Below are 12,627 nucleotides of genomic sequence, written 5' to 3'. Positions count from 1 at the left end.
TGAGTTATTACCGTCTCCAAAATCTCACTGAGAACTAATTATAAGCCTCATGGTACAGTTCAGCAAATTATTATCTAGTCAAGGGAGCTAGGAACCAGTGAAGGTGACAGCTAAGGGGTGATGCACTAAGTATGTAGATTTGGAGAGAGAAGAGAGTAGAGATAAGAAAGGAGGGATGGGGCTGGCCTGGTAGTGTAGTGGTTAAGTTCACGCACTCCCCTTTGGCAGCCTGGGGTTCGGCGATTCAGATCCTGGGTGCGGACCTAGCACTGCTCGTGAAGCCATGCTGAGGTGGCATCCCACATAGAATAACTAGAAGGACCCACGAGTAGGATATAAAACTATGTACTGGGGCTTTGGGGAGGAAAAAGAAAGAAAAGGAAAAGAGGAAGATTGTCAACAGATGTTAGCTCAGAGCCGATCTTAAAAAAAAAGATTGTTGAAAGCCTGGCAAACATTATAATTTAATGAGAAAACTTGCTGCTTTTATAATCCATATAAGCCAGACTTTGGGGTCCCTAACTCCCTTGGTAGGAATGCTGTTTTGATATTCTTTGGAAAGTCTGGGGTGATAGATCTGTCTTGTCCGTGGCTGAGTTGTTGGCCAACCAGTTAAAGCTGTGGGTTGGAGAGAAGTTGCACTGACTGTAATTGGTGTCAGAGAGGAAGACCTTACTTAGGCTAAGACAGTGGAGCCCTGCTGCCTCAGTAGTGTTCATCCCAGCTCCCAAGTAGTCTTTCGCTTTAAGTAATGCTCACTTCTCCCTTTTTGCTAGACTGGTCCTAGGAAGTCTTTGTAGCGTTCCTCCAGCTTAAACCATATGTCCTCTGTCGTTGTCCTTGGAGTGAGGGACAAGTGTGTTCATGAAGGAACACTTTGGCATTGAGACTGGGAAAGGTTTGGCAAGGGCATTAAATATAACAGCCAGTACCAGGAAGATGCAGAATGGGGACAGAGATGAGCAGAAGTTGAAGGCTGGGAAATGGATGCGGAGTTCCTGACTTGTGGAGTTGGAGTTTCAGAGTGGTCATCGTGTTTGTTATTCTGCCCTGAATTTCTGCTTACCATCTCTCTTTGTCTCTCTTCTCTGTCTTCTAATGACTTCTGTATCTTCAGTTTTCAAACTATATTTGTACTTTTGCTTGAGTTTTGCTCTTGTAACTTTCTGATTTGTTTTCCCTGTGTGTTCTGTCATGAGATACAAAGTCTTAGATAAGGAGAGTGTCTTCTACTTTGGCTCCCCATACCTTTTCTTCCCCACCTCCTCCAAACTCACATACACTTACTCTACTAAACAATTGTACTTATGACTTTAAAGTTGTAGTTGGGTGTGCTCAGGATGAAAAACGAGGGAGTGAGCGTGAGGGACTGATTCTTTGAGTTTTCTTTTGCTATGATGCACACCAATTTCTTGGTCATTTTTGGAGTAGAACTAACTCAGTCCTTGTAAAAATGCCTTCCACTCCAAGCCACTATCATCTTTTCCCTATTCTATTTCCCCCCAACCTTCCTTTTCCCGGTTACAGGTTACAAGAAGCAGCATAGCAGGAGGAAAAAATCCAAATCAGTGAAAGTTTCAAAAAACGATGTTTATTTTCCAAATTCGCCTTTATCCCCACCCCATAATTTCCCTGACTGGGGAGTGTTGCTTATTTCCTTTGATCTCTAGACAGGTTTTCTCACTGTGGTCCCTTGGTCCTTTCTGGAGTTCCAGGTTTGCATTTCTGGACTTCGGCTAGATTAGGACCTGCCCAGTGTTCTAGCACACGTGGGCTTCCAGGTGGGCTGTTAAAAGAGTTGACTGGGGTCGCGTGACCTGGAGTGTGACCTGCAGAGGGGTGTGAGCTTTGGAGTTGATCCGGGGAACTGAGATTTGAGGCTGGGGAGCTTGGAATTATGGTTGGACTTGGTGCTTGTTGTACAGTCTTTGTGATAGACTTCCAGAGTTTCTTCTGACTGACTGGATCATGGGGCTGTCGGGGGCCAAATAGAAGAAACAATCATGTTTCTAGTCAGACGTGGATCATTCCCAATCCATCTCAGAATTCTAAGTCCCATTCTCCCCATACCATGGACAAAAGGTCAGGTCTCCAGTAAGAAGAGTTAAATTTGATTCTGCTAACTTCTTCCTTGAGATCAAATCATTTTGTACTGGGGTGGGGGGGAGGGGTGGGGACAGTAAGATTTCCTTAGCTCATCCCTTCAGGCCTCAGACGGTGATTACGGACTAGATAGGATAAGACAGAATTGGTTAGAGGGTCCCCCTGCTGGGATAATTGTGGTATAACAGTATGGTGTTTTTTGGGGGTTTTTTTTGTTTTGCTGAGGAAGATTCACCCTGAGTTAACATCTGCTGCCAGTCTTCCTCTTTTTGTATGTGAGCCGGCCACCACAGCGTGGTCACTGACAGACAAGTGGTGTAGGTCCATGCCTGGGAACTGAACCTGGGCCACTGAAGTGGAGCACGCCGAACTTAATCACTAGGCCACCAGGGCTGTCCCAACAATATACCTTTTTGAAGTTGAAAAGAAATGAAGACAATAGGATTTGAGGTTAGGTGGGAGGAACAGATACCTTGCCAAAGATTTCAGGACGCAGCCCATTGGAGGCCTTGAGTAAATCAGGATTTTTCTGTATCCATTTGGTGAGGGAGGCAGCACCAGCCGCTGTACGGGAGGTCAGGGTCACCCGAGCAGGGGGTACTTTCAGAGGCATTTGCCAGGTGCCCATGAAGGAACCCCAAGGATTTGCCTAAAAGGAAAAAGACGGGGTTCCTCAACAGGGCTTCTCACTCCCAGTAACTGACCTGTTGGCAGGACCTCTATTCATCTTATTTCCATCCTTTACCTTTGGGAATGAAGGTAATGAAATAAGACACAGCATAATCTCCCCACTCCTCTTTTTCCCCCCTCTCATGTAGGTTACCGTAATTTTTTCATCCCCTTACCTCTGCCAGCTTAAATTCTGCATCCTTAGGCTAAGTTTGGCAGAGTACTCACTGTATAAGTATCATCACCTGAAGGCATTCATTTTATACAAATCATTCATCAATTTAAGGAATTCTGGGTGCTAAACTCTATCTTGTTGGATAAACGGCTGAAAGTTTGGGGGCGCTTGTGTTACGAGGTGAGCTAGATTGAACTTTAATTTTCCGGATTGTGATTGCAGGAGATTGCAAGTGTCCCCTCTGTTACTCCAGCTCTATGCCTGTTCTCTACCTGTTTTGATAGGAATGAGATGAGTTCTCACCTTGGAACGGGGCACTGAAGGCAATAGATGACCACGATCATTGGCGATAATCTGAGTGTAGCCTTCATGAGAAGAAATGCTCTGGGGTAGAGATGGAGAGAGAAGTACTTATGAAAATGGGGTGGAAAAGAGGGAGAAAGTCTCTGAAGAGCTTGAATTAAGGGCTGAGGGAGAGGAGGATATGGGAATTTAAATGCTGAAAGAAGTTAGGTGCAGTGTAAAGAACCACAGACTGGCCCTGTGGGTGCCCTGAGCGTGGAATACCTGTTTTGTTGGCTTGGCGGGAGACCAGTTCTGCAGATACTTGGGTGAGAACGCTTTTTCATACTGTGGAGAGAAAGATGAGAACCCCTGTGAGGCTTAAAGGCCCCAAGCGCGGGAAATGATAACTAGGCACGGTTCTTTCGCTTTGAAGACCAAAGGCCTGAACAGCCATGCTAGGCTTTAACTCACTATAAAGAGTATGTAGTTTGTTTAGTCTATGTGTTTGCTGTCCTACCTACATGGAGCCACTAGCCATATGTGGCTATTGAGCACTTGAAATGTGACTAGTCTAAATTGAGGTGCTTTATAAGTATAACATACACGAAATTTTGAAGACTTAGTAAAAAAAAAAGAAAGTAAAACATCTGACTCCAACTTTTAAAATATTGATTACATGTTGAAATAATATTTTGGATGTATTTGGCTAAATTAAATATTAATTTTTTTTCATTTAACTACTAGAACATTTAAAATTACATTTGTGACTTGTGTTGTCTCTTTATTGGGCAACTCTGGTCTAGACCAGGGGTCAGCAAACTATGGCCCATGGGCCAAATTCATCCTCTTGTCTTGGGATGGCCTGAGAAAGCTAAGAATGGTTTTCATAGGTGAACATTTGTAATTGATTTGATAAAAGGGAGCACTAACTTTGTATCCCAATTAAGTGAAATGTTTTCTCATCCCAAAAGAATTCTATTCTTTTCATTAGTATTACAAAAAAATGCACTGTTATTATATTTGAGTTTTGTCAAAAATTTTATGGAAAAATGTTTTCTCTCGTTATGTAAATACCTATATAATATTTCTGATTTTGTCACTTGGCGCACAAAGCCTAAAATATTTACTCTCTGGCCTTTTACAGAAAAAACTTGACCTCTGGTTTAGACCCTACAAACTTAACCCAGCGATACCTTTTGCTTGTCCCTGGGCCCCCTCCTGAGGAACTGAGGAGGGGAATAATACCGTCTCACCCCGCTCTCAGCTGTCTCTTCACTAGTCAGAATCTATGGGAGGGAACAGTCCAAAGGGAGAATCTGGAAGGCAAAGTTAAACGTTAAAGAGATGGAAAAAGAACTTACCTGGTTGGCGCTGTAGTTAGTGGCCATGATGCTGCCACTTCCTGCTGTTTACCTTTGTTGCCTGGCAACCGCAGAAGGCAGAGCTTCCACGGCTACCTCCCAATGAGCAGGGGCTGCCTTTCCCTTCTACTTGTTATTCAGTTTCTTGGCTAACTCTGTTCCCAACCTTTTTCCCTGAAACTTAGTTTCATTTTCATTTTAGAGATGTGAGAGACAGAGTAAATAAACCTAAGAAAATTAGCTGAATAGCAGCCCCGTCTTTTTTTCTACCATTACTCGTTAGGAACTTCCAAGTTGCCTTTGACTGGGGTCTTTAACCACTTAACACACCCCATGAGCTGTGTTCTTTTGGCAGTGTGGTGGAACGTACCATGGACTTTAGAGCCAAACACTGGGATTTGAGTCCTTACTCAACAGAGGAACATAGGAGTTGTATAACATTAAGTAGTTGGCTTCTCTTGGCTATATTTCTGTAGACTCATTTGTATTGTGGAGATAATAGAGCCTGCCTTTACAGTGTAAGTAACATAAAGTGAATAAAGTGTCTAGGTAATGTAGCATGGCAGGTACTCAGTACTGCTGAGAATCCTGTTTATAGGGTTCGCTACTTCATTTTCTCAGGCAGAATAACAAAGGAATAAATGTTTTAAAAAGTGACTGACTCAAATTTGTCCCCAGAAAGAAAAACGTACCTTGTCCTTGGTCCTTGAATGACTCCTGTCTCCTCCATTACTCTCTAGAATCACAAGGCCTGAGAACACAGGTGCTTGGTGTTGACTGAAATGAGGTAGAGTCAGGAGCTGGTACCAAGAAATTGAGCAGGGTGATGAGAGGAAGTCATAGTGGGGAAAGCACCAGGTTTGGGGAGTTAGGTGGCGGTGGCAGGTGCCAGGACACAAACCTAGTATTTGTGGGACTGGACAACGTCTCTGGGATTCATCTGTAATGGTATTATCATCCCCATCTACTGGGCTGTTAGAATTAAGGAGAAAGTGGAACTGCTTTATGAATTGTAAAGTCTACTAATGTATAAGATGAAAGGAAAAAACTAAGATATGAGTTGTCCAAAGAAATAGATCATGGAGAACCAGGAGAGCATTATAAGGGATAATTGCCAGTCCCTTCTCCCTTCCTTTTCCCCTCACGGTCCTCATCCCAACCAACACACCAAGTATAAGAACACTCCTACACTTCTAGAGTTGGAGGCAAAAACAGCTCTTGTTTTGTTTTTTTTTTTCCCCTCCCCAAAGCCCCAGTGCATAGTTCTAAATTCTAGTTGTAGGTCCTTCAAGTTCTATGTGAGCTGTCACCACAGCATGGCAACTGACAGGCCAGTGGTGTGGTTCCACAACCGGCAACTGAACCCGGGCCGCTGAACTTTAACCACTAGGCCATCAGGGCTGGCTCAAACAACTCTTGTTTTGTAGGCTCTGGCAGTTAACAGCTGGATAATATGAGGTCTGGAAAGGAGACTCCTGTGTTTAGTCCCTGTGGTTTTCATCACTCTCTAGAGTGATGACTTTAAGGACCAAGGACTTTGCTCTGGGATATCCATCTTGGTCTTTAAAGCCGCAGTGATAGTTAAGCAAGCATCATTTCTCTTGGAACCTTCTGTCTTCAGCTGGTATGCTTTTCTGATAGAGATGTGATGTTCTATGATGACTGAGATCCTATTTTTAAAAAATAACTAGTTTTTGTTTAATTGAAAAAGTAATGTACAGGGGAAAAAAATTCCATTTTTTCAGAAGGGTGTTTAATCAAAAGCAAATGTCCATCTGACTCCAGCTTCCAGTCTTGCTCCTCAGAGGAAACTACCGTTACTATTTTCTTGTGTCTCCTTCCAGAAATATTCTATGCATTCTAACAATAATGGGAGCAAGCTGTCCACATTGTTTTGTGATTTCCTTTTTTGAATATCTTAGGGATTGTTTTCTTGTGACAGTGTCTTCTTTTAGGATGCACCATCACATACTTATTCAGTCCCATTTGGATGACCATTTAGGTTACAGACATTGCTGTAATAAAATCTATATCTATAGATATATTCGTAAAAATTCATATCATAAAGATATGAATAAAGATATATATCTTTATGAATATATCTATAGATATATGTAATTAGTAGGATAAATTTCTAAAAGTGAATTTCAAATCAAAGGGTTTGTGCATTTAGAAAGTTAATAATGTCAAATTGCCAGACCTTGCACCAGTTTATACATCCACCAACAGTGTGTTAGAGTACCTAGTTGTCCACTCTCTTTTCAACAGTATTAACAATGTTTTTCCTGTTTTTGTCAATCTGATAATAAGAACTAATGTAGTTACTGTGTGTCTGGCACAGTTCTAATTGCTTTTTATTACATTTTGCCATTTGGTTCTCACAAAAACCTCAGCAAAGGAAACTGGAGCATACACAGTGAGGAGTAGAGCCAGGATTTAATCTCAAGTATTCTGACTCTAGAGCCATCAATTTTAACCATTACACTATATTGCCTCTTAAGCAGCGGGTGAAATATAGTGTATCATTGTTTTTAATTTTCATTTCTTTAATTATGAGGGTTTTTTCCCCATATATTTATAAGCCTCTTTTATTTCTTTCCTGAAAATAGCCTTTAATGTCTTTTGCCGTTTGCTCTTGGGCTGTTCATCATTTTTATTAATCTCTTTGAACTCTTTATATATTAAGGAAATTAGCCTTCTGTCATATATGTTGCAAACATCCCCCCCTCCCTCCCCCCCCGTTTATCTGTCATTTAATTTTGTTTGTTTTGGGGGTGTTTTTGGCCATGGACATGTTTTTAATGTTTATGTAGTCAAATTTATTACTCTTCTGTGCTTCTGGATCTTATCCTTTGAGTGGCTGTTTGTAAATTCCAATATTTAAAAAATAATTCACGTGGTTTCAGCCTTTATATTTAAATTTTTGTTCCTGCTGGAATTTATTTGGCGACTAGACTGAGGTCAGGCTCCAGATGCCTAACTAGTTGTCTTGGCATCGCTTATTGAACAAGCCATCTTTTCTCCAGTGACTTGAAATGCCACTTTTATTGTATTCTTTAATGTATATGGGTTGTTTCTGGATCCGCTAACCCATTCTAGGGGAGAGGTGACCATTTTAGGTTATTTGTTTCTCTTTAAAATCTAAAGTACAATCCTAGCTTGGTCCTGTGTGAATTCTCCAGTTAGAATTTCAGAGACACTAGGAAATTGTACGAGTAATAACAGGCAATTTGTTTTTTAAGATTTTATTTTTTTCCGGGGCTGGTCCCGTGGCTGAGTGGTTAAGTTCGCGCGCTCCACTGCAGGCGGCCCAGTGTTTCGTTGGTTCGAATCCTGGGCGCGGACATGGCACTGCTCATCAAGCCACGCTTTTTTTTTTTTTAAAGATTTTATTTTTTCCTTTTTCTCACAAAAGCCCCCCGGTACATAGTTGTATATTCTTTGTTGTGGGTCCTTCTAGTTGTGGCATGTGGGACGCCGCCTCAGCGTGGCCTACTGAGCAGTGCCATGTCCGCCCCCAGGATCCGAACCCTGGGCCGCTGAAGTGGAGCGTGAGAACTCAACCACTGGGCCACCGGGCCAGCCCCAAATTGGTACTTCTTACTGGGTAGTCTTGAGCCAATAATAATGCTAAAATTTTTGAGCACTCACTATGCATCAGGCACCCTACTAGGTATTTACATATGTTTAATGCTCAAAACTAAGATTATCCTCATTTTACACTATAAGGTCACTGAGACCCAGAAAAACTAAGTAACTTGTCCAAGGTCACACATTTAGGCATAGCTAGACTTTAACCCATGTAATCTGACTCCAGCACTCATGCTGGTGGTTGCCCTCAATTAGGTACAGTTTATACATTACCTATTGATACAAAGTAAACTCGTGGTTCAATGGCAGATGAATTCAATCCAAAGAAAAGATTTCCTAATTTCAGTCATCAGAGAACTGAAGCAAATGATGAAAATACCCTGAGGCATATTTTGTGAGTGGGGCCTCGATGAGCCCTTCCAACTTTGAAAGAGTTAAATCTGGCCCCATGAAAGACCATTAACTGTGCCTGAAGCTAACCAGCCAATATGAAAAAAGGTCAAAATTCCATCAGGTGCCAATCTTTAAAAAATAAAAAAGAAAAAGAAAAAGAAGTACCAATTCAGTTTACCTTAAACAGAAAAGAGAAATTATAAAGTTACAGGAGAACTATAGCAGATTTCAAAATTACAAAGTATAGTTTGAGGCTCAAAGGATAAGAGAATCTGGAAGGTAGAACGCGATCAGGGAGAGAGATTTTTTTCCCTCTCTCTCTGTTTCTCACTGCAGTGCTTTATTCTTATTTCTCTGCAAGGCGGCACACACGATTTGCTCCCTAGTTGAGAATAACTCTGCAGAGACAACTTGGGTTTGTACCTTTCTTGCAAGCTCGTAAGAGTCTTACTAATATAATAGGAGAGAATGGAAAGATCAGAAAGAATGCTGGTCAGCTGAAGTGGAGAGAGACCGCAAAGGATAACGATTTCCTGCTTTTGCTTTGAACCAGTGGATCTTTTTTTTAAAAAAATAGAAATTAATTTTCCCACAACCAATTGTCAGTTTTTGTGTAGTTTTCCAAAGGTTTTGTGCATATACAAGAAATAGAAATATATATTTTATTCATCACAATTACCTTTTACACAAATTATAACATACATACTACTTACTTTTTTAAGATTAAAAAAATGTACTTTTGGAGATCATTACATATGAGGGCTAAAGAGCTCCCTTACTTTTTCTTGAAGCTTTATAGCCTTAAGAAATCAACACACACACACAAAAGAAATCAATACATTGATGATGTATTATAATTTATCTAATTAGTTTTCTATTGTTGAACATTTAGTTTGCTTCCAAACTTTTACTATTACAACAGCGCAGCAATGAGTAACTTTGTACCTGTGTTATTTTGCATGTGTGAGAGTGTAGTTGTGAAATAAGTTTATAGAAATGAAATAGTGAAGTCAAAGGGCGTGTGCATCTTGACAGATATTGCCAATTGCCTTCCGAAGAGTTTACGTCTCTCCAGCTGTGTATCGGAGTTCTCTGGCAGATCTTGAAGACTTGCTAGATTGATTATATCTCTAACTTGTTTATTTTCATCCCATACCCCTTCCCAGATATTAGGGATTCACAGTAACTTCTCTCTCAAAAATTTGCATTGTTAGATAAACTACCTTATTTAGTGCTTTCTTTCTTTTTCTTTTTTTTAATTTTCTTTTTTAATTTTTCCTTCTTCTCCAGAAAGCCCCCAGTATACAGTTTTATATTTAAGTTGTGGGTCCTTCTAGTTGTGGCATGTGGGACACTGCCTCAGCATAGCTTGATGAGCGGTGCTGGGTCCATGTGCCCAGGATCCAAACGAGCAAAACCCTAGGCCACCAAGGTGGAGCACGCGAACTTACCCATGGGGCCATGGGGCGGTCCCCGTAGTGCTTTCTAATCTATAATAGCCAAAAATGAGCAACTTGGACTTTCAATGTACTTTTCTTCCCATGGCATTTTTAAAGCCAGAAAAAATCATTAGTAACTCCTTACTAGTAAAAACGTGGGCATCTCATCTATTACACAGTTTGACCTCCTGAATCACTGTCTCCAGTCCTACCATCAGCAATCCAAGGTTTCTTCCAGATAGCTCCAAGCTGCCCTGTTTGCTGCTTTGCTGGGTCAGGTGGAGGTGGGTCTTGGATTGGAGACCTGGCCTTTGCCTGTTTTCCTGCATCTTATCTAACCAAGCTACTGGCCCAACTTTGAACTATTCATACCCCCTAGCTTCTGTATATTCCCTAATAGGAACTGAATACACCGTTCTGTGCACAGTAAGCACTGAAGGATGGATAGCTGAGAATATAAAAGCTGTTTCAAAACTTCTCTATAGATTATACATTTCGGATCCGATTTTCTTTCTTAGGAAGCATCTAAGGCTCCCTCTGTTGGAGACTGTATTACATCTCCTCCCGTACACCACAAAAGAAGAATGTTCTTGATAAGAACCCTTCCTGAGAACCAGCTCTAGAGACATCAATATCTCTCACTAGTGGTGAGAATTCAATTTATGTTTACTTGCATAACTAAGAATAATCGATGGTTATAATGGAAATGGGGGGGGCCAGCCGGTGGCGTAGCGGTTAAGTTCGTGCGCCCCACTAAGCGCTTAAGTTCGCCGGCTCCACTTTGGCGGCGGCCCGGGGTTCACCAGTTGGGATCTCCGGCACTGCCCTAGCGGCCCGTCAAGCCATGCTGTGGCAGGTGTTCCACTTATAAAGTAGAGGAAGATGGGCACAGATGTTAGCTCAGGGCTAATGTTCCTCAAAATACTACTACTAATAATAGTAATAATAATAAAACAATGGAAACGGGGCAGTATGTGATGGCTATGTGCTTTGACAATATACGGGGTGGCCATAAAGTCTGGAAATAGACATTATTTTATCATGTGTTGAAATATAATATCAATAGACCCTTAATATGTATTCATTTATGTTTCCAGATCTTTTGCAACCCTGTAAATATAGTACAACTATCACTGAGGCGAGTTTAGGGAGAGTGTGAGAAGTGGGATGAGCTCTGATCGTCATACGCAGACAGCAACTGCGAGTAAATGCATTTTGCAAATGCATTTTGCCTCGTTAGGTGCTAGGGGAGAGCAACGGGAGGGGGATTAACAGATTACTAGATAATTTCAGTATTACTCTATATTAGGAAAAACTCCAGTCCTCCCCCTGTTTCTCCTTTCCTCTCATACTACTATCTCATTCCCAACACTTCTGACACCAGATGTATGGGGGTTTTCCCCACACCAAGCAATTCCGTGATACTAGCTGGGTATCCCACTTCAGCTCAATTCTGACACTATCTACCTTGAGATAGCATCAGGTCTCACCTCACCGGATAAGGGTTCAGTCCTACAAGACTGCCCCCCCACCCCCATCTATTTCAGGTGCCAATTGAAAGTTTAGGTTGTTACCTGTACTTCTGACCAATCAGCTATAAATCAGAGGTTTCCATGACCCTCTCCTCAGGTTCAATGAATGTGCTAGAGCGGCTCACAAAACTCAGAAAAACAGTTTACTTACTGTTTACCAGTTTATTATAAGTACCTCATGCTACCCGATTGCACCACTGGAACTCCTATCAACTTATACTAAAAGAAGAGATAAAGGCTACAGATTGACATCCAGATGAAAGAGATGCCTGGGGCAAGGTACGTGGGAAGGAGCACGGAGCTTCCCTGTCCTCTCCAGGCGCCCACTCTCCCAGCTCTTCCATATGTTCACCAACCCAGAAGCTCTCCAAACCTCATACTTGTGGGATTTTTATGGAGGCTTCATCACTTAAGCCTGATCGATCATTATCCATTTCCAGCTCCTCTCCCCTCTGGAGAATGGGGGTGGGGCCAAAAATTCCAAAGCTGCTAATCATGGCTTGGTTTTTCTGGTGACAAGCTCCCATTCAGGAGCCCACCAAGAGTCACCTCATTAGAACAAAAGACACTGCTATCACCAAGAAAATTGCAAGGGATTTAGGAGCAGAAACTGTGTCAGGAACTGGGGTCAAAGACCAAATATTAGAGCAAAAGATGCTGCTAGTGCTCCTACCACTTAGGAAATCACAGAGTTTTAGGAGCTCTGTGCTGGGAACCGGGGGCAGAGACCAATATATATACTTTCTATTATCTCACATGCTCACATAGACAATAGCCAAAAAGAGAGTGAACTTAGGTATTGTATGAAAGTATTAGGATAAAGACAACCATTTGAACAAAAATACAAACTCTTCCTAACCAGAAGGTATGTTAAAAAAAAGAGGAGGAGGAGGAAGCAAATGAAATACGTCACATGGTGAAAGACCTAAATATATAAAACTATAAACTAGTAACGCAGATCTGAGGCCAAATATATTGATTACATCAATAAATATATGTATACAGTCATGCATCACATAATGATGTTTCAGTTGTCGACGAAAATAATCCATATCCAATCTATAAATGAAAATTTGGGT

General features: G+C 41.5%; 1 protein-coding gene across 1 annotated transcript; it reads right to left on the bottom strand.

Annotated features, from left to right (window-relative positions):
* Positions 1-1,569: 1,569 nt before the first annotated feature.
* CFAP126 (cilia and flagella associated protein 126) lies at positions 1,570-5,867 on the bottom strand. The gene is made up of 5 exons (XM_046684353.1): positions 4,594-5,867; positions 3,515-3,577; positions 3,251-3,331; positions 2,576-2,752; positions 1,570-1,974 (listed from the first exon to the last, which is right to left on the bottom strand). Exons 1-5 carry the CDS (start codon positions 4,618-4,620, stop codon positions 1,681-1,683), a joined length of 642 nt encoding a protein of 213 aa, XP_046540309.1. The 5' UTR covers positions 4,621-5,867; the 3' UTR covers positions 1,570-1,680.
* Between the last annotated feature and the right edge of the window lie 6,760 nt (positions 5,868-12,627).

The sequence above is a fragment of the Equus quagga genome, chromosome 13 (assembly GCF_021613505.1).
Source record: "Equus quagga isolate Etosha38 chromosome 13, UCLA_HA_Equagga_1.0, whole genome shotgun sequence".
Taxonomy (NCBI): domain Eukaryota; kingdom Metazoa; phylum Chordata; class Mammalia; order Perissodactyla; family Equidae; genus Equus; species Equus quagga.
Note: the sequence above shows the minus strand (reverse complement) of the source record. Positions and strands in the feature narration are given on the sequence as shown.

Excerpts from the sequence above, each read along its gene's own strand:
- CFAP126 (XM_046684353.1), bottom strand. The coding sequence starts at position 4,620 with ATGGCCACTAACTACAGCGCCAACCAG. Across the intron at positions 3,332-3,514 it reads CCGCCAAGCCAACAAAACAG|AGCATTTCTTCTCATGAAGG; the intron begins GTATTCCACGCT and ends TCTCTACCCCAG. Across the intron at positions 2,753-3,250 it reads CTTCAGTGCCCCGTTCCAAG|GCAAATCCTTGGGGTTCCTT; the intron begins GTGAGAACTCAT and ends TTTTCCTTTTAG.